At 37.8% G+C, this 22,913-nt stretch overlaps 1 protein-coding gene across 3 annotated transcripts in view; it reads left to right on the top strand.

Annotated features, from left to right (window-relative positions):
- The window catches only part of LOC145260539 (serine/threonine-protein kinase D3-like), a 370,628-nt gene that overhangs the window by 219,197 nt on the left and 128,518 nt on the right, over positions 1 to 22,913 (top strand). For all 3 annotated transcript variants that reach the window (XM_080118751.1, XM_080118754.1, XM_080118753.1), the window contains exons 3-4: positions 19,140 to 19,271; positions 20,973 to 21,091. In XM_080118751.1, coding sequence (XP_079974877.1) covers positions 19,140 to 19,271; positions 20,973 to 21,091 — 251 coding nt within the window. The remainder of the gene's footprint in view (positions 1 to 19,139; positions 19,272 to 20,972; positions 21,092 to 22,913) is intronic.

Here is a 22,913-nt window from a genome sequence, read left to right as displayed (position 1 = left end):
CCTCCAAACACTCGGGCAACGCTGGGTACCCCCCCCCGCTTGTATATATATATATATATATATATATATATATATATATATATAATGTGAAAGTGTGTGTGTGTATTTTTGTGTATGTCCGCCAAAGGCTTTTTTCGCCGGGCTTCTCGGTCGACTCAGTTCTTCTTAAAACTTTTTATATAATGTCTAAATCATAATATCTACGAGTTATGACCGGTGATCGCATCTATTTTTAATTTGCCCGACTTTTACACGCTATTTTCGAGATTTTTCGTTACGCTTTTCAGTATAAAAAAAGCAAAAACTGGCTTGCAGCCGCATCATGTTTCAAGGTCAAACATCACACAACTTTTTCGCACCTGTCAATTTCACTTTATAAATGTAAACTTAATACACATACCACTTAATAATTTAATTTTCAATCAACAAGAATTTTTTAAATGATAAAAAATGTGCTTTCTTTAAAGGTAAATCTATGAAGGTTTGAAGTTTTAAAATATTTTCAATTTACGTTGCCATCGATAATCAAGGATTTTTATGTGCAAGTTTGATGTTTTTAAAGTTTTCTTTAAAATTCTAATCATTAAATACAAATTAAATAGAAGTGTTTCCTTTGTACACTTTTCATAATGCAATAGAAATAATATATTTTTTTATTTCCAAATGCTGTGATTTTTTTTTTCTTTGGGTGTCAATTATTTCAAAATGAAGAAATATTTTATAAATCTCAGTAATAAAATTTTTACATGTAATGATTATTTAATCTTGTAGCTTAATCCTATGAAGATTTTCAAATGTAAAATAAATTTTCCTTAAATTTAAATCAGTTGTGCTTCAACAATTAAAATGTATTTTATTTTTTAATTTTTGTTATAATAGTTTTTAAAAAATACCTCTCTGCAAAATGTTCTTAGTGTAAGTTTTTTTTTTTTTTCCTTTGGCTGTTAGTTTTCATGACTTTAACTCATAGAGAGCCTTTGAATTTTTGAACATGTAACATTATCACTCATGGCTAAACACAGGTTGTGGTAAAAATAAGTCTACTTTTTCAAATGTTTGACCTTGAGACTTATAGTCCTTGGATACAATAACTGAATCGGAACCTGATTTCATCCTAAAGTGAATTTAGTGTCATTTGGGGAGGGTTTTATTCTTGGAATGAAAACCTGTTTTTCTAGTAATGCATGCTTCAATTGAATGTTAATGCATTTTTAACTTCCAATTTTGTTCCATTGCACAATGCTTTTTTTATTGATATATTTCTATGCATTTAGGTTTTAAATAATTTGAGGAGGTATTGCACATGACGTCAATGAAATAAGAAATTCAGGTTGATAATGTATAGCTTCCGCAGGATCATCCATGTGTATTTTATCTGTACTATAATATATGCAGGAAGTTGATTTAAAGTTTCTTTATTAATCAATAGTCATAATTTCTTGGTGAGAAAATTATCCTATTTCTTCTGTGTTGATATATTTTCAAAGTATCAACCAGTGAACCATCAAGGCATGATATTTGTGGCTTTCTATATCAGACTGATCTTGATATTCCACAAGATTTGCTGTTGCATTTCCAAGATTCAGTAACCATGAGGTAAACTCACTTTCATTAAAGGCATTTATGATTATATGTATCTTATGAAGATGCCAGGTTTGCCATATTTTGCCACTATTGAGATTGCATCATTTTTGGTGCATATTGCGAGGGTTACCAATGAATGAGAAGGCACACTTGATTGGATGTTCTGATCTATTCCTTTATTTAAATTGTGGAAAAAAAACAAAAAAACTCGGGAACGTCCAGAGTGTTAAGACACTTGTAGTCTGTCTAAACTGTACGAACGAACTGACTAAACCAAGATGGCCGACTCCTATTTATATCACCACAAGCAAGGGAGGTAACCATGTAACTGAAGCAAGGGAGGTAACCAATGTGTACATTAACATTGCTGCTGTCCTCAAGTGAATAATTTATTTCTGATTTAACAAGTCCCTTAGAAGCTCAGACGAAGCTCCTGCCTTGGTCAAACAATCAGAGACCTGATCACAACCCTTGATCCATTCTATCTGTATCTCTCCTCTACTCTTCATTTCCTTCAGCCTTGCTACATCTATTCTCAATCGTCGATCGCTTACCAGATTGTTGGAATTCAATGTCTCCACAAGTGATGCATTATCTGTCTTGCAGAGAACGTCTGGCAATTTAGATAACTGAAATACCTCTTGTATCATAACCGCAGTCAAAACACCAGCATCAGCTCCCTCATTCAGAGCAAGAGTCTCTGAGGCCAATGGGCTTTTTGTCACTCTGTCCAATTTCTTTGACGCCCAACACATGGGGGCCATTTTGTCAGTACTTCCTCCAATAAAGACAACAAAACCACCCTGTGAAGATCCATCTTCCAGACTGGCATAAGAGGCATCAGTATAACACAAAATGTGTAAATCTGAGGGCTTTCCCAATTTTGGAAATGTTATAGAACCCTTCTTGGATTTCAATTTTGATAAGGCTTTATTCGCCTCAAATAAGGCTTTTACTTTGGGATGCTTTCCAGTGTTGCTCATTTTACACACATCAAAAGCTATATCAGGGCGTGTTTGAGTTGAAACCCACATCATCTGACCTGCAAGTCTCTTCAACTCATGCTTTTCTTCTTCATTCAGTTCATCATTTTTCCTCAGTATCCTCCCTTTGCTTATTTCTATTGGAGATATGGAAGATACATATAGATCTTGTTCTACAGTGATCCCATTTTCCTGTTGATTAACATTCAGTCCAACATATTTGAATGTTCCACTTTCATGAGATCCCACCTTAAATTTTTCTTTCAATGTTGCAATCACATCCCTTTCAAACTCTGTGTTTCCACAGAAAACAAAATCATCCACGTGCATAGCAAGAATTCCAGTCAAATTTCCTTTAATATCATGCCACAAAAACAATGCATTATCATAAGCACTTGCTACTCCTTTTAATTCAATCAAAGCCTGAGTAACTCTCTTGCACCATGCCCGTGGAGCATCATTCAATCCATAGATGCATCTTTTTAATTTCCACACTTGAGATTTAGGACAAACATCAGATGGTGGCCTCAGGTACACATCTCTCTCTAAAATACCACCTTGCAAAAAGGCTGAGGTAAAATCTATGGTCTGCAGCATCCAATTCTTTATTGATGCGGTTAGCATGACCATTCGCATAGCTTCACGGCTACATGTTGGGGAGTCCGTTTTCAGATTACTATTTTCTTCATAGCCTCGTGCTACAAGGCGAGCTTTCATTGTTTTCTGATTATCCTTGAATTTTTCAGTAATCACCCATCTTGTGGATATTGTTTTTTGACCTGTGTATGGCACACATTCAAATACTTCATAGGTGTTCATGTTTTTTATTTCTTTATGCTTGGCATCCATTACAGCTTTCGACTGCTCTTGTTCAGCGGTGAGCAGGACTACATTTTCCTGTTCAGTATATTGGGGCACTTCTCTCCAATGATCAATATGATTCCAGTTGATACAAACTTGATCCTCGTTTTCATCCTCAGGTTCTATATTGATCCAATGACTATATTTGCCAGTTGATTTAGGCTGTACTGACATAACCTTTCCTTTCTTCCACTCCCCACTTCCATTTATTTTATAAGTTATGGTCTTATTTCGGCCAGGTTTTTCAGTCTTATCTCTTAAACTGGTAGAACTATCAACAACTTCTTCTCTGTCTATATCTTCACTTTCTACCACTTGATTCTGCAACTCCTCCTCCTCAACTGTAAGGTATTCATTCTTCCCTTCTGTAGTGTTTCCCAGCATTTCAGCTTTTTTTGTTCTTTTTTCGTTGTTTTTATTCACTTTCATCAATTGGCACGGATGCATCCTATAAAATGCTCCGCCATGTCTGATTAAGACAAACTGGCCTTCTCTGCCTAACACTTTTGCTGGACCACGCCATCCTTTAAAACTCTGCCTCCGATAATAGATTTGGTCTCCGGTAGCATAATCTTCATCAGCATAAGTTCTGACATTAGACCTGAGAGCTCTCCTAATTCTCTCACTGGACTCGGCTTCCAAAAAGTTTCTCCTTGCACTATGGAGAGCATTTAAATTTTTTCTCACCATGTCACTTGTAGTAGAGGACTCCATAGCAGGTAACTGGTCTGTCAGAATTGAGGGTGTATTTACATTGAAACCGAATACAAGTTCATTTGGACTGTGTCCAGAGTAATTGAGGAGGGCATTTTTTGCACAAATAGCCCATGCCAAGGCAATTTCAGGTTCACACTTCTCATCGTCAATTGTTTTTTTCATTGCCTCAGCAACTATCAAATTATGACGTTCTACAGTACCGTTGCTGAATGGACTTTCTGCGGCAGTAGTACAGGTCTCTATGTTGAGTTTTTCATTCATCTGTCTATAGTGTTCGTTGTTGAATTCACCCCCATTATCACTCAGAAAACGAACAGGAGATCCGAAATAGGTAATCCACATCATAAAGATGTTTTTGATGATCTCCTCCTTCTTCTTTGTTTTGATCAATGTTGCCGCTGAATACCTGGTAGCGGCATCAATGAGATGTAGTATCCACACCTCATTGTGGATGAACTCTTTCAAATCCATGCAAACTGTGTGATTAAATCTATTGCCAAGAGGCAATCCCACAACCGGTCGCAGTGGAGCTTTTTTAAATCTAAGGCAAATTTGACAGTTTTCACAAACCTCCTCAATCGCCTTTATAAATTCCTTGTCATTGAATTTGCCACTTTTTTTAACCAAGGAAACAAGTTTTTCCTTCGAGGCATGAGCAAACTGTCGATGAAGTTTTTCTACTTTTTTTTTTTTTTCTGTGAAAGAACACTGACCAAAATTCTGAACATGTAATACAATGTTCTTAGTACCACTATGATCCAACAACTTATTTGTTAAGGGGAGACAATAGTGCCCTGAAGTTGTGGTCTTTAGTTCAATACATTTATCAAAAATCCAGCACATATCTTTCCGGAAATCTAGCACTATTCCTGCTGTCTTCATTGATTTGTGACTTAATAGAAGAGGCAAGTCGTTTTTCACAATATCTGCTTCGATATAAACTCTTATACCTCCGAGTGTAACCGGACATTTAGCAACTTTAATTGCTGTGACAGCCACTCCATCACCAAAACAAAAACTCCGGTCTGAGTTTGTATACTTCACTAGTTGCAGGTCACTTTCATTTAAAGTATCTAAATAAACATCAAGCCACACTTCGCCAGCCAGTGTGCGAGTACAAGCAGAATCCAAATGTTTCCTTTACAAGATTTGAAATTTTTTCATTTGTACTGTTCAAATAAATATTTTCTTGAATGAACAACGTAATGTGTATTTGTTCTGTCGCTTCCGTAAACCTGGGCGTGTTTCTAGGACACTCTCTAATTAGATGGTTCGGAGACTGACATTTGTAACACAACAACACGTTTCCACTTCGGTCACATGGATTAGATTGTCCTCGACGAAAACGCCTTTTGTTGTTACCCGGTTTAGAATAATTATAGTTGACGATTTCGGGCTCTGATTTCACTGCCGGTACATTTTCATCACGATAAATGTCACCAAATACTTTCTTTATCGATTCCTTCATGTTTTGATACGTCAAAACAGAACACGTTGTCCGCGCTAATTTTTCGTTCTCTTCCGATATGTTAACCGCGTTCAAAACAAGAAAAGCTTGCACTCCTTCCGGTAGAATAATGTGGAATTTTTTTAATCTTTGGTACAAAAACTCATAACGAACAAGAAAGTCATTTATACTGGTACCTGACGATCTTTTATAAGTGTAAAATTCCTTAAAAGTCATGTAAGCGCGCGTGTGTTCATCCTTTAAATATATGTCATCCAGTTTCTTTATTAAGATCTTCAAGCCATTTCGTCCGCCGATGTCACTTGTTGGCAATTCACGAACACATTCTCTAATATTCGGTGGTAGCGTCAAAAACACTGCTGGCCCTTTTTTTTCCTCAGAAAGATCCGTGAACAACGACCACATTTCAACGTCTTGTTTCCAGTTCTCGTAAACATCCTCCCCCTCCAACAATGGAGGTTGTTTGTTCGAAGTTGCCATATCCGATATCCGATCTGTCTAGTGCTACAGACAAGCTGTACAAAAAAAAAATTTTTTTTTTTTTTTCGTTTTGTTGCACACAGAGGGATATCTCTGCTACCATTTGTTAAGACACTTGTAGTCTGTCTAAACTGTACGAACGAACTGACTAAACCAAGATGGCCGACTCCTATTTATATCACCACAAGCAAGGGAGGTAACCATGTAACTGAAGCAAGGGAGGTAACCAATGTCTACATTAACACAGAGGGCTAATGAAAGCACTAAATAAAGTGCCTCCAGAGCACTACTAAAACCAAGTTTTTACTCCCTAAAAGAGAAATATTTTAAGTGAGCAGTGAAAACAAAAGCTGTTAGCCTCCAGAACTCTACTAAAGCACTAAATAAAAGCAAGAAGGCCTTCAGAGAACTACTATAACCAAGTTTTTTAATCACCAGAAGAGAAATTATTTTTGAAGTGACCATTGGAAAAAAAAAAAAAAAAACTCTGGAGGCCTCCAGTGGTCTACTGAAAACACTAATTAAAATTAAAGTCACCAATGAATGCACTACTAAAAATAAATTTATAGTACCTTATTTCTAATTAAAAAAAAGCTATTTTATGACTTTTTTTCGACCTTTTCTTTCCATCGGATAAAATTTTTTTTTTTTTTTTTTTTTTTTTATGGGTAGAATTCTGTACAAGTACGTTATTTCCTTTTTTTTAAGAATGAAACTAAATTATGATTGGGGGGGGGGTGTACAAACTTTTCTTTCGATAACGGGTGATATTTTTTGTTTTTTTTTTCACATGGGTAGAATTCTGTACAAGTACATTTTCTTAGTCTATTGCTTTTGGTAACAGAAATGTGTTATGCAAAACAATTGTAAGAAAAATGCATCAAAATAAGTTAAAACACAAAAACTTGGCCATTTAAGTAGAAAAGTATTTTATTCTTGCCTTTGGTCATGAGTCTGGGGCTGAAACTGATAATAATCCAAAATAGTTCAGGATTGAAATTTTCTCAAACGTAGAAACACACTACAGATTTTAGTTTTACTGGTAATTTAGAATCAATATTTATTTTATTATTATTACCAGCAGTGAAAAAAAAAATGATTACAGGAATCGTTTTAGGGCATCAGAAAATAGGTACAACTTTTCCGATATCCTGAAAAGTTATGATTTTTCCGAGTAATCATCCCAGCACTGTGTGTGTGTGAACACAACCACAAAGTTCCAAACATAAGATGGGGGGTTGGGATGTCGATCATTAGAAGCAAGTATCAAAATATACTTAATAATAAGGGAATAAGAAAAGAGAAAAAAAAGACTGAAAATAAGCAGTATAAAATAAATGATAAAAATAAATCAAATATGAGTATAAAATAAATGATAAAAATAAATTAAATATGAGTAGACGCATGTTATTGTTTACATGTAAAGAAACCATGCATATATTGGTATTTAAACGCATGTGCGCATGTCTGAAATAAAACACAATTGCACTATTTTTTTTTTCCGGATTTTGTAATCATGCCTTCATTTTCTTTTAAAGTTGATGATTTCCTTTTCTTCTGATAAGTAAGGGTAGAATAAATTAAAAATTTGATATAATAATTACATGAATGATTTTGCATTACAAATTTGGTGCTGTCAAAAACTGAACATCTTAACATGCTAAAAGAAATAAGCGGTAAGATGGACAACATCTTGGAATTTGGAAGATGGACTTTTTGTCATGTATTTGTATATACTTTGTAGTTACATCGATCTTCATAAATTTAAGGATTGGTCTAAATAAAAGGTGAAATATAATTCAATAAGCATATTTTTTCCATAAACATGTGAGAGAAACATACTCACATGAAGACAAAAACAGAAAGGCAGGATGGAAAAATATAAGCAGTAAAGTTTAAAGAAATAAAGCTATTAAATACTTATGATAAAGACAAAACAAAAAATTCAAGATTATAAATTATATATGAAAAAATTGTTAGAAAATTATCCAATAGCTGGGTTGGATAGAAAAGACGTTTTTAATAGTATGAGATATTAGAAGCAAAGACAGAGGCAAAAATATATTAGTAGGAAAGAATAAAGAGGCAAAACAAGTATAGAGAATAGCAAAAGAGGGGGAAAAAAGGACATAAAATATTAAGATAGATGGAAGATTGTGGTGTACCTGTAGGGACAAGAAATTATTTAAATTATGGAAGATTACTTTTTTTTCTCTTTTTTTTTTGGAACTTATAATATTATTAATCTTAAAGTATATTACGAGAGGCGTGCAATAAGTAATGCCCCTGACCCACTTTCCATAGCAGTAGAGCAGCAAAACTTGGCACAGTTATTAGTCTTTCTCTACATAGGAACTACTCAGTTATGCATTTCTCCCATCGTTTGATGCAGCCTGGAGACCGTTTTTGTAGAACACCCCAGGTTGGTCCTTCAACCACGACGTGACTTCAGAAATCAAGGCTGCATCATCTTAGAAACACTTTCCTTTCAAAAACAACTTCATTGCTGGGAAGAGGTGAAAGTCAGAGGGTGCAAGGTCAGGAGAGTAGGGAAATGGGGATGGATTTCATAACCTTACGCCAGTGCTTCTGATCTGGTGACATGCGAGTTGTGGACCAGAGCATTGTCCTGCAGGAGGAGGGTACCATTGCCTTCTTTGGAGGTGGTAAGTCCAAGTGCTTCCACTGCATTGACTGGGCTTTGGTCCCTGGATCATAGTGATGGACCCAGGTTTCATCCCTTGTAATCAGTCTTTTGAAAAACTTTCACATCTTCTTGGCACATCTCCAAATTCATCCTCGAGCACTCCATCTTCTGAAATGGTGTGAGCAACCTGGGAATCCATCTGCTAGCAGACACCTTATGCAAATGGTCATGAATGATAGTTTCCACACACCCTGTACTAATCTTGACATCTTGGGCTATTTGGCGAATAGTAATGCGCCAATCTTCCAAAATGGCAGCCTCAACTTGATGGACAGATGCCTCATCAATGGCAGGAGGGCGACCAGGTCTGGGAGCTGTTTCCAGACTTCCGGCCATGTTTGAATTCATGATGCCAGCGTTTTACAAGGTCATATGATGGGGCATTATCACCATAAGTTTCTTTCATTTCATCAAAAGTCTCCTGTGGTGTGCGTCCTTTCAAATACAAAAACTAGATCACTGCTCGACATTCAACAGGCTCCATTTCACACCTGACTCCGTTCAAACACCTGTAAAACAGAAACCACAATTAGTTCAGAGCTGTAATTTGCCACATAACCCATAGCGATATAAATCATTGCAAAATTTCAGCTAGATCAGGCAAAAAATTTTAACATGGACAAAGTTCCATGATATAAACATCAAAACCTACCCTCACAAAACCTTCAATACCTCAAAAGGAGTCATCAAATGTCCAGAATTAAACAACTGCTCCCTAGAAAAAATAAAACAAACCTAAAATTCAAAAAGTTGTAGATATCAAACAAATTACAATAAAAAGAAACGAACAAACAATAAACACACACATATTAATCTTCAATACTCCCACTCCACCGATTGAAATCAAAATTGGATAAATTAAAATTAAAGTAGAAACATATATCCCTAAACCATTTTGCTGTCTAAACTGACAAAAATTTGGCCACAACAAAGAATGGTGGTTGTCCATCGGATCCGAAGATGATGTTTGTGTTCTGCATCTCATCTGTGCACACGGAGGTGGCTCTGCAGCCCCAGTCTAGAGGCACATATTCTAGAACATTGGGGGCACTGGAAGTCAGTTGTGATCACTGCTGAAGCTGCTCTGTGGTGTCTCTCTCTCTCTGGCAGTGAGTTTCTGGCTACAAGCCTCTTCAAAGTTGGCAACAGCCTTGTGAGTTGAGCTTCGCCATTTTGGTCTGTCCATAGCATGTCCCTCTAGGTCTCCCGGTTTTATACGACACCATTGCAGATTGGCTTTAACAGTGTCTTTATACCGCAGTTTTGGTCGACCTTGGTTTCTTTTGCCAGCCTGGAGCTCTCCGTACATCAGACATTTAGGCATCCGACATGCGTCCATTCGGATCACGTGTCCAATCCAACAAAGTTGGGTCTTGATGATGGTGGCCTCTATACTGGTGGACTTAGCTTTGTCAAGGACCTTCAGATTGGTGATGTGATCCTGTCATTTGATTCCCAGGATGGAACGGAGAGCTCGCATGTGGAAGAGCTCCAGTTTCTTTATATGCCTGTGGTACAGTGTCCACATCTCACAACCATAGAGCAGGGAGGGAAGGACCACAGCATTGTAGACCTTCAGCTTCATAGATAGGCAGATGTTGTGTTCATTGAGCACTCGATTGTGAAGTCTTCCCATTACCTGGCTTGCCTTGCTGAATCTGGTGTCAATTTCTCTGTCGAAGGAGCCATCACAAGATATGGTGCTTCCCAGATATTTGAAGTGATTAACGTTGGCAAGTGGTGTGTCGTCCATGGTGATGTTGGGAGGAGGAGGGTTGGAGTATGGAGCAGGCTGGTGGAGCACCTCCGTCTTTCCAAGACTGATTGTCAAGCCGAAGAGCTTGGATGCCCTAGAGAAGCAATCCAGTATCTGTTGGAAGTCTTTAGGGAATTTCCCTGATAAAATAACACAATTCTATGAACAATGACAAACAACTTCTTCAACTTAACAAGGGAAAGGTTTATTCGCAAAGCGTACTTTAGAAAGAAAGGAAGGAAGAAAGTAGAGTCGGGTCTCCACTGCCTTACGAGGTAGTTACAGCCAGTGGCTGTCGTCAATACCTTTAGTAGGGGCAGCGAAGCGAACAGACGTCTAGCACCGACCAAGGCTGGTAGCGTAAGAGCGAGGGTTTTCTTCTGAGACCGGAAGCTGTCTGGTCCCTAGGGGTTAATTCGTATTCATGTGCAAGTCCTCAGATTGGACAGTTTAAGGCCGCATCACTCACTCAGAGGAAGCGAATGCGCGAGAAGAAAAGGGGTCTATTTGTGTCTGCTACATAACCCCCTGCTTAGGCTGAAAGCCGACAGAGAGAAAGGTAGCATAACAAATAGCAGAAAGAAAAATACAATAAAAAATGTCCGTTTCTTTAGGTTATTTTCTTGCAGAAAAAATGTTCTTACTTTTCTGTGAAAAGTTGGAATATTTGCACAAAACGTTCTGTTCTGAAAAGGAGAGAAGAAGAAAATGTTCTTTTTCAACAGAAATACACTGTTTTGCATAGTCTCTACGTGTAGTGGTCACATAATTGTTCTCACGTGGAACATTTACCTCAGGTGTATGATTATGCTGTGTGTATGTTGGAGGAATGTGTGGCTCAGGTGTTAATGTGTCCAGAAAGGCTCTTTTTACCCTATCTACCGATACTGTCTCTTTTTTACCACTAATGTCTAGGATAAGTTTTATCAGTGAGTGAAAGCATGCGATAAGGGCCAGTGTAAGGTGGAGTTAGGGGGGCTTTTACTGCGTCCTTTCTAAGGAACACGTGAGTCCATGTCGCTATGTCCTTCGGAACCAAAGATTTAATGGTCTGTTCCCTAGGGTGCATCGGCGGTAGCTTACTGAGATAAGCTTGTAGTCTGTTGACATACAGAGCTGAGTTAGTTGTTGTATCCTCTATCGGGGTCAGCATCTGACCTGGCAATGATAGAGGTGCTCCATAGACCAGTTCGGCTGCGGAATATCCCAGATCCTCCTTGATTGATGCCCGACAGCCAAGAAGGATGACCGGTATGTACTCGCTCCATCGCTGTTGATCGGGGGAAGCGCGTAATGCAGCTTTCAATTGGCGATGGAAGCGTTCTATCATCCCATTCGAAGCAGGGTGATAGCTTGTCCGAATGCGAGTGATCCCGAGGATCTTGGACAGTTCCCGGAATAGGTGGGATTCGAATTGTGCACCACGATCAGTGGTGATCATAGTGGGAACTCCATAACGCGATATCCAGCCTGATATAAGGGCTCGCGCTACAGATTCAGCCGAAATGTCACTAAGTGGGATGGCTTCTGGCCACCGTGTGAAACGGTCTATGCAGGTCAGGAGATAAGTGAATCCCTGACTGACCGGCCATGATCCAACCAAGTCAATGTGAACATGGCTAAACCGAGCGTCTGGGGTGCTGAATGTTCCAAAGGGTGCGCGGATATGCTCGTGCACCTTTGACTTTTGGCAGGATACACAGGAACGTGACCAAGCAGTGATGTCACGCCTCATGTTGGGCCAGAAAAATCTAGCTGTAATCAGCTTTACTGTGGCTTTGCGTCCGGGGTGTGCCAGGTTGTGTAGAGTGTCAAAAACAACTCTATGGTGGGTCATTGGAACGAATGGTCGAGGTGAATCCGTTGAGGTGTCACAGATGATCTGCGTGTCAGAAGTAGGCACGGGCAGATATGCAAATTTGCAAGTCGCGAATTCAGGTGACGATGGATCCAACGTGTCCAGACTTGGCTGGTCTAAGGCCATCTGTTGCAAATCGATATCCGATGGTGAGGACAGAGAATTGATGGCCAGGCGAGACAATGCGTCTGCTGATGCGTTCTCACCCGCGATATGTCGGATATCGCTAGTAAACTGCGAAAAAAAGTCTAAATGACGTGTTTCGCGGGGAGAATATTTGTCCGCCTTAGCACGCAGTGCGTATGTAAGCGGACGGTGATCGGTGTAGATCACAAATTGTCGGCCCTCGAGTGAATGTTGGAAGTGTTTCACTGCGAGGTACATTGCCAGTAGTTCGCGGCCAAACGTGCTGTAACGTTGTTCAGCCGGTTTCAGCTGTCGCGAAAAGTATGCAAGAGGTTGTAACTGTTGTTGGTGCTGCTGTTGCAGCACTGCACCTACAGCTGTGCCCGATGCATCAACAACCAGTGAAAACTGGGCATCGGGTACAGGATGTGCCAGCAAAGATGTCGTCGCTAGTTTATTTTTCACTTCCGCAAATGCTCTGTTGGATCTCATTAAGTGAGATCTGCTCGTTTTTCTTCTTCCTGTTACATAACAGGTCGGAAAGAGGAGCTAAGAGATCCACACAGTGCGGGATAAAGCATCTGTAGTAATTCAACAGACCAAGGAAGTGCCTAAGTTGGCAAAGTGAAGTGGGCGGTTGAAGGTCTTGTAGAGCCTTCACCTTTTCCGGCAACGGAGATATACCGTCTGGGCTGATAATGTGGCCCAGGAAAACTAGTGACGTAACACCGAAAACGCATTTACCAGGGTTAATCCTCACTTGGTATTGCTGAAACCGTTCAAAAAGTAGGCGGAGGTGAGTGACGTGTTCCTCAGGTGAGGCACTAGCCATGAGAATGTCGTCTATATAGTGATAGACGAAATCTAAATCACGCACTACTTCATCCATAAAGCACTGAAAAGTACTGGCAGCGTTACGTAGGCCGAAAGGCATAGTAAGAAATTCAAACGCTCCAAATGGAGTTGTAACCGCAGTTTTGGGTATGTCGGCTGGATTCACCGGGATCTGATGGTAAGCCTTAACCAGATCTAGCTTAGAGAAGGTCTTACAACCATGCAGAGAGGAAGCAAAGTCCTGAATATGCGGGATTGGGTAACGATCAGGTACCGTCATGGCATTGAGTCGTCTATAGTCTCCAGTCGGACGCCAATCGCCATCTCGTTTTTGGACCATATGCAGAGGGGAAGCCCAAGGACTGGACAAGGGGCATATAATTCCCAACTGTAGCATATGATTAAATTCTGCCTTCACTGCTTTAAGTTTATCCACAGGAAGGCGACGAGGGCGTGAGAACACAGGAGCACCTGTGGTCTCAATGTAATGTTTTGTGGTGTGCGTGGGTTTGCTCACCACAAAATTTAAATTGGTTAACTCCGGGTAGGAGTGTAGCACCTCATGGTATGGGTCATTCGCAGCGGCAATGAAAAATACCGGGCTGATAGATGGGGCATTAGATAACGAGCCAGGGACGGAAAGTTCCGTGCTAGCGTCTATCAGCCGGCGTCTGCGCATGTCGAACATTAAATTAAAATTATGCAAGAAATCCGCACCTAGTATGGGGGTACGGTAGATCTGCTACGGTGAAAACCCACGTAAAGTCTCTCCGTAAATTCAAGTCCAGAGAACGTGAAATTTGACCGTACGTGGGGATAGGCGAATGGTTCACCGCTTGCAGTGTTATCAATGACACTGGTGGCCTTTCTTTAAGTAGCCTAAGTGGCCATATGCTACAAGCAGCGCCAGTGTCTACCAAGCAACCTGCTTGAGATTTTACGTCAGTGACAAAATAGGCACGGTTATTTGCATTTTGTGGAAAGTTTGCCGTGCTCGTCTTTCCACAATTTAGTTTCCCTGGTTGTTAAAAGTGCAGGGCATTTTACAGTTCCGTGCTTCAGCGCCATAGCGACTATGATAAAAATATAGTCCCGGCATGTTTGCACGGCGACGGTGGTGCGGGGAAGATGAGCGGCTTTTGTAGCGGCGTCTGGGTGAGAGTGACCTGCCCATATTGAGCTTACTCACCTCTCTAGTGAGGCGTTCGATGGCCGTTAGTATAGCCACCGATGTAGCACCGTCTTAAATTTGTGGTGCCCGCGGGTACCTCAGCAGGCTGTTGTGGAATCGCCGCGGTGGTAGGCCCCCTCACAAAGTCCATGACCTTGTCCGCCGATGCTGCTACTACATCGACGGTGTGTTTTTCTAACATTGGCGCAAGTATGGCCTTTACCTGCGCCGGCAGCCTTGAGAAAAAGAGCTGCTTAATTAAGGCACTGTCAGGAGGGACGTCCTCTGCCAGTTCCCTCATTCTACGGAGTAGTTCCGTCGGCCTGCGGTCACCTAAGTGCTCGTCATGGACCAGCATTTGAAAACGCTTTTCCGCCGACACGGACGTCCGTAGTAGCACCTCCCGTTTAATGCTATCATAAGTGGAGTTTAACGGGGTGTCCGTTATTAAGTCCTTGACCGCAGGAGTCAATGACGCAGGGAAGGCACTGAATAAAATGTGCAGCTTCGTTTGCTCTGACACGTTGTTCGCCGCAAAATAAGACTCAAGTTGAGCAAACCAAACCCGAACGTCACCGGCGAAGGCAGGCAACGTTGTCATTGTCACTACCGAAAGTAGATACAAAATATTTAAAAACATATATATATAATCTATCCGAAATCTGAAAGGACGCCGAATATGGACCACGTGGAGAAGAAAGGAGAAATATGGAGAAAATCTTTAAACAGAGACAATACAAAAAAAAAACTTAACAGGCTAACGGGGGAGGAGAAGAAAGAAACAAAATTACCATGAAATAAAGCTAAAAAAAAAAACTATATAAGGAAGAGCCGTGAAAAAAAAAAAAATGTGGACAATATGGGTTTTTTTTTTGTTTGTTTTTTTTTGTAAATGTGTGTGAACCTGAAGATAAATGAACTCTTTAAGTACTTACATTTTGGCCGAAGAGTGCTAATGTGGAAAAACTTCGTGAAAGTTTTTTTTTTTTTTTTTTTTTTTTTTGTGTTGAGTTTTTTCTTATGCGCGGTGCGCGTTAAAACGGCAGAAATGTTCAAAGTAGAAAAAAGATAGCATTAGAATCAGTTCAAGCTTGGTATAAGAAGAATTTTTCGAACACCAAGAAAGTGTCACCTCTTTTTGTAGGTTGGCGTTTTTTTTTTTATGTGTAGCCGTTGTGAAAGAAAAAGGTGTTTTTTCTTTGTTTTGTTTTGTTTCAAGGAAACGTATCCGGTTAAAACGTTTTATCATTATCCGTGAAAATGTGGGATGTATTTGAAATGAACTGCGTTTCCGTTAAAATATTCTCAGCTTTTTTTGTGTGACACGTGTCTTTGAAAATGTTTCGTCTTTGTTTTCGTTTACCGTGTTTGACGAGGATAATATGTTTTTTTTTTTGTATGCTCCTTAGTTTATAATATATATATATATATATATATATATATATATATATATATATATATATATATATATATATATATATATATATATATATATATATATAATTTATATATAACGGAAAAAAAAACAATAAGGAAGAGAGGGAAATAACGTCTTTTTTTTTTGTTGTTGTTTTTTTAAAGTTTTAAACGTGCTCTCCCGAATCCGTTGTCTGTTTATGTGGGTGGTCGGAAACCATGTGCTGGTTTTTACAATGCGCGCCTTGCCCTGTTAAAACGCGAAAGAAGTGCCTGTTCGGAAATGTGTTATCACGACGGAGTCACCATTATTGGGAATTCCCCTGATAAAATAAAATAACACAATTCTATGAACGATGACAAACAACTTCAACTTAACAAGAGAAAGGTTTATTCGCAAAGCGTACTTTAGGAAGGAAGAAAGTAGAGTCGGGTCTCCACTGCCTTACGAGGTAGTTACAGCCAGTGGCTGTCGTCAATACCTTTTTAGTAGGGGCAGCGAAGCGAACAGACGTCTAGCACCGTCGAAGGCTGGTAGCGTAAGAGCGAGAGTTTTCTTCTGAGACCGGAAGCTGTCTGGTCTCTAGGGGTTAATTCGTATTCATGTGCAAGTCCTCAGATTGGACAGTTTAAGGCCGCATCACTCACTCAGAGGAAGCGAATACGCAAGAAGAAAAGGGGTCTATTTGTGTCTGCTACAAGTCTTGTTCTGTATGGGTCACTAGTGCACAGTCATCTGCAAAGAGAACCTCTTGGATGAGTTTTCAAGCTTTTTGTCTTTGTTGTGAGTCTCTTTAAGTCGAAGAGGGAGCCATCCAAGTGGTAACCAATGTAGACACCCCTCTGCAAGTCTTGGACAGCATGGAACAGCACACAGGTGAAAAAGATGTTGAAAAGGATAGGGGCTAATACACAACCCTGCTTCACACCGTTGCTGGTAGTGAAAGTGTCTGTGAGTGTGTGTTTGAGAGGACCTAACCAGTCATGCCATCGTGGAAGAGCCTGATAATTGACACAAACTTTGGAGGACATCCGATGCACTCAAGGACTGTCCAAAGTGCCTCTCTGTTGATGGTGTCAAAAGCTTTGGTCAGGTCGATGAATACAAAGTAGAGAGATTTTTTTTCTGTCCAATGCACTTCTCTTGAAGCTGTCTTAAAGCAAAGAATACTGTACCAGGGAAACAGTATACCCAAAATGTAGCAGTAATGAACACCAGGAAACAGAATTCTAAGGAAATAAAATCTCCAAACTGGTGAGAACCATCCAGCATACTCACCTCTGCCAAAACTGGATCAAAAAAAATAAGTGAATGAATTAATATATAAAAGACATAAGCTTTACTGAAGCCAGAAAAATCGTGTCAGCCTCCATGATAGAACCACGACAGCTAGATCGTATGCAGATACAACCAAAAACAGCAAACATAAAACTAAAGGGAATCAACACCTTAATAAAGACACTTCAAGAACTAGTTGAGACATTGAGCGCCCACTACGGTAACTACCATCAACTCAAGCCATACTTGAAAATAACTCCCAAACAGCCGAAAGTAAAATCCCACCAGACCTTAAAAACCAAACACAATTTACAAATAAAAAAAACCTACAGAAACGAACAACATTCCAAAATCAAATGAACAAATGTCTAGTACACCCCAGAAAGGGGGAAAAAAATCAAACCTCTCACCAACCAAACAGAAAATAAATGAAAAATCCAAGAGAGAGATCCACATCAAAAACAAGAACTACAGATCAGAATAAATTTAAAACTTTGGAAACAATGGAAATAGACGTCAGAATCTCCAACCCCCTCATACTCAAATAGTAGAAAAGATCATAGATGATCAAAACCTCATTATCAATGACCTATAAACCAGTATCCCTCCAATGGAACATAAAATGTGAAAAGGCAAATTTTGATGAACTGCTTCTTCTCATTGCCTCTTTTCACCCAGCAGTCAAGAGACTTATAAAAAATGCAAAATTCCAAAACACACTCTATATCAAACAATGCACAGCCTATGACTGCATACACAAACAAAGAAACTGAGCTTCTGGTGGAGTCGGAGATGGCTTCATGGTTGGGTTTGAATCTCGCAATCGGCTGTAATTGTAACTCTCTGGACTGATGATTCCCGAAAGGATGAAACACTAATATCTGTAGGTATTAAAAAAAAAAAAAGTAATAATTATGGTAATTATATGATGATGTAGTGATAGAACGATTCCAATATTTTTCCAGATTCCGATTTCAATAACAAAAGCATGTGAAAAAACACAGCTGCAGCAAATGAGTAATCTGGACGCCTGCTGCCCCTGTCAAGAGTTCATGAAATAACATCAATTTAAGTTTGTTTATATAGAAACGTTCTGATATTTGGAACTTTACTTATCACAAAGAACAAGGAGTTTAAGATAAAAATATTCCAAACTTATTTTTAAAAAATCAACAATTTTTTTACACCAGTTTTTTCTTTGTTTAATAATTTTGCAGTGGAAAAAAATTTATAAATAATGGATATGTTCATTTTTTTTTTAATTGTATCGCACTGATAATTGTCGCACTGATAATTGTATGTAGAAAAGATACGTTGTGAAACTTATACATAAATTCCTTTCATGTGATAAAAACTTAGGCATTTGTTTGTAACAATGTTTTTTTGACCCACCGGAAAATTTAACTCAATAATTTGAGCCAACTGATAAGTTTTTTGTTATCAATTATCAATAATTTTCCCCACTCTTTATCTGTGCCTAAACCTAAATATAGATTCCATGATCAAAGCTTCTTTCTTAGAACTGCATGCCTGTGGAATTGTCTTCTGTTTTCCTACTTTCCAGCTGTCTATAATATGGTTGTCTTCAAGTCCAACGTGAACAAGTTTCTGATGAGCCGTTCCACTTAAATTAACAAATTTACCGAACTTCCATTACTATTGATTACTATATTGTCCTTTTGACTACTCTACACTCTTTAACCCTTATCCTTGAGTGGCCGATCGGCCTTGATAAGTGGTGACGCCTATGTAAAAAAACCAAAAAAAAAACCAAAACAATTTGATATTTTTCAGCCATATTATGGAAAATATTTTTATTAAAAACTTAATATTTATTGAAATATATAATGAATGATTGTTCTAAAGGTAATATCTTGATATTTTTTTTCTCCTTTCCAGCCCAAGCTTCAATGGAAGACCTTCAAATTCAACCCCATCAACTTAATGTTCATTCGTACAAATCTCCCCACTTCTGTGATTTCTGTGGGGAGATGTTATTTGGACTTGTGAAACAAGGATTAAAATGTGATGGTATGTTGCGCAACTATTTTTCTTTTTCTTCTGAAAGTTTTTTTTTCTTTTTTTTTTTTTGTTACATCTTTGAACAAAATATATTTACCTGTATGAGGTTGCACCATGTGTAGAAAGACTAATTGTATGAATGTTAGAATATTGTGAATATAAAACTTTTCTTTTTTCAACTTAAAAATTATAAATGACAATTCAATGACAATGTCATGTTGGCATGCACCATAGAAGCTGCATTTAGATATAGAACAAAGAATATTTTTTTGCAGTGATTTGGCCCACCCCAAAATCTGGTGCATGATCCTATCTTAAATAAAAATTTCAAACAAGTGTTAAAATTCAAAAAATTTGCTCACATCAGTGAGCAAATTTTTTGAATTTTAACACTTGTTTGAAATATACTTGTTTGAAATATAGTTTTTTAATAATAATACAATATTAATAATAATACACTTGTTTGAAATATTGTTTTTTAATTTTCCTCTGTTTGCAAATGCATAAGATGAGTCATCTATCTTGATCTCTTCAGTGAGTTATTATATGCTTATCCCATCCTAATCAAAGCTATATAGCTCCTATCCTGATCTGGAAATCCTTTCTCAACTTAATGGCATACTCTTCCTGTCCCTCCAACATCACTGTTTCATTCTTTATTGTCATCCAAACAATAAATCCTTATCTGCAAAAAGATATCATACACTTGGAGCATATAAAGACTCCAACGACTGAATTATTTCTCATTTGAGAAGCATAGGATACAAGGAAACTTGATTCTGATGTACGACATCATCAAAAGGATTTGAAATTACAAAGTCTTTCTAGAAGTCACTTTATCGTTTGTGTTAAGATCTATGTGATGTAAGAATAACATCCAGGATGAGAACAGTAGTCCTAATCATATAAATTATCAGTTCTCATCTAGAAAAAAAAAATTCAGAAATTTTTGCTTTATTTTTAACAACCATTAGCATTTCAAATATCTCTTATCACATAACAAAATTAACCAATCTGTTATTATTTCTTATTGGAAATTCAGATGAATTGTCGGTCACACAAGAGTAATTTTACATTTTTCTATTTTTAACTTGATTAGATTTTTACCCAAAATATTTTACACTTTTAGATTAAAAAAAAATGTTCTTGAAATAAAACTTTTTTCAAACTAAATCTGCCAAACGAGTGCTGGGTGTTGTCAAAGGAAGTAGTAACAAGACTATCAATCATAAAGATGAATCTGTTGCATTCGACTTCAGTCTGCGCAGATGTCGTAATGTCCAAAATGTCGATGTTAGCTAATCATAAGATGTTACATTGGTTTCCGATAAAATAAGAACAAAAACATCTGTGCTAGTACAGGGGTGTACGCAAACACATCATGAAAACAGAATTTAAGATGTAAGCCCCTGGAAAATGACGGTGGTCAGCTGAAAGAAAAGTGGTTGGATTTCCTACATAAAGATCTTCAAATGACTGGACTTCATCTGACTTTTGACCATGGAAGGATAAATCGAGTACAAATTTTGCTGCATGGAAGAAATGCAAAGAAGATTTTTTTTTTTTAATCTGTAATAATGATGCATTTTCAATGTAGCAAGAGATATTTAAAATCTGTGTCCAATATTTTAAAAATAACATTAATTTTGAAACTATAAATTAAATCATTTTTCCACTTCAAAAAGTGCTTGAACTCTATCTTTTTCTTAGGTTGTGGTCTCAACTTTCACAAAAGATGTGCCTATAAAATCCCAAACAATTGTTCATTAGAAAAACACAGACGATCATCTGCTGGAAGCATCAGATCGGACACGCCAGTTGATACTCAGGTATGCAATTTTTCACTTAACAATACAATTGAATGAGACCCCTTTGCTTTTTGATTGAAAACTAAAAATTTAAATTTTAATTTAATCTCAAATCAAAAACTACAATCATAGTTGGATCAAGTGACAGTTTTTAACATGTGGGAAGCTTTTAACAGAATTTTGGGTTCGTCACCAAAATCCGTTTTTCATGGTGACAAAAAAGAAAGGAAAAGGGGGAAAAGGCATTTAGGGCAAATTTCTTGGAAATGACTAACTAATGGATATGAGCAAAGAAATACAGACCCGAATATGTTTAAAATGATCCAAGTTTATTAAACCAAAAAGTTATCGATTGCCTTTATTTCCCAAGGCTGGAGTTAAAAAAACCCTTAAGAAACATTTAAAATTACATATAAAAAAATACAAAAAAATGACGTCAACCCTTACCTGCAAGAAAGGCTGAAAGAAAAGAACATATAAAACACGGGAAACAGTCCTTGTTTTGAATTCAGTCCTTTTAACGAAATGTTCAGTCTTTCTTTGACAAAATGTTGTTTTTTTTTTCTTTTCCAAAAGGACAAACAAAAAGTTTCTTTGGCCTAAAATGGGAAAAAGAAGTATTTTCCCTTTGTGAAGGCTCAGGTGCCTTTTAATTCAAAGGGGAGAAACAGAAGACCATAAAGCCGCCTTGGTAGGCTTTTTGTGTACAAATATGGGGTAAATTTTTGTATTATGGAAGATTTCCTTTCTGAAGGAAACTTCGGTTGAAGAATCTTTCAAAGAGGGGATTTTCTTTCTAGGGGCGATATTCTGCTAGTCTCGTTGGCAAAATTAATTTTTGTTCTTCTTAGAAAAGAACTCCTCAACACAAGGCTGTTTCCTTCGTTAATCCTTTGAGAATAATAATTTACCAGTTGTAAGACTTGTCTTTTAATAACGGGTATTAATCTTCCAGTCATAAAATGTCTTATAATGACTGAGAATAAAATAACGTTAACAGTTTAGTACCACCCAATGGAGTTCTAAAACGTTTTTCTCTAAAGGAGAGAAATTAGGAAAATTAATTTTAACGTCAAGACCCTTTGACGGAGAATGAAAATAGCCTCCTTCTTCTTGGCCGGCTAGGTTCAAACTGACGAAAACGGCCCCCCCCCCCTCCAGAGGGTAGAAGTGAAGCCGACTGCTAGAAAGGGAACTATACCGATGATGATGATGGAAATGACCTGCCGGTCAAGGAATGTGTTCCTTGACCCAAATGCCGAGATGTTGAATGTGTATAAATGAAAAAATAAATAAAAATTATTTCTCTATTAAAAATTTCAACACTTTAGATGATTCAGAAAATTATATTTTTTTTTAATATTTTTTTTTCTTTTACTTTCATATTTTATCATTTGTCAATCTAAATTAAAAAAATTGAAGACTTCTCAACTGTTTTTATTTGAGAATGAATTAAAAGCTTTTTGATAGAATTCACTGTTCTTTTTTTCTTTAGCTTTGTTTTGAAATATACTTCCGATGCCTCTGGAAGCGTCGATGATATTAAATAAAGAGTAACATGAGAATTTCAATTTAAAAAATTTTTTTAAATCATTAATACAAAATTAAAATATGAAATTATTGTGTATACTGTTCAGATGTCTTACAACTCAAAAAGTGCATGTTCCTATGTATATGAGAGTGACACCAAGTGTAGTTAGGTGAATTTTGGCAAGTGTCAGGGTTTTAAAGGAAGCCAACAACGGATGTAGTTTGTTCCAATGCTTTAGCAATTCTGAGCATGAAAGTTTCCAAAAGTTATTGGAACTGTTTCATGAGTTTTGCAGGTGTGTCCACCTAAGTT

The sequence above is a fragment of the Euprymna scolopes genome, chromosome 36 (assembly GCF_053919585.1).
Source record: "Euprymna scolopes isolate OS-2025 chromosome 36, ASM5391958v1, whole genome shotgun sequence".
NCBI lineage: Eukaryota > Metazoa > Mollusca > Cephalopoda > Sepiida > Sepiolidae > Euprymna > Euprymna scolopes.
Note: the sequence above shows the minus strand (reverse complement) of the source record. Positions and strands in the feature narration are given on the sequence as shown.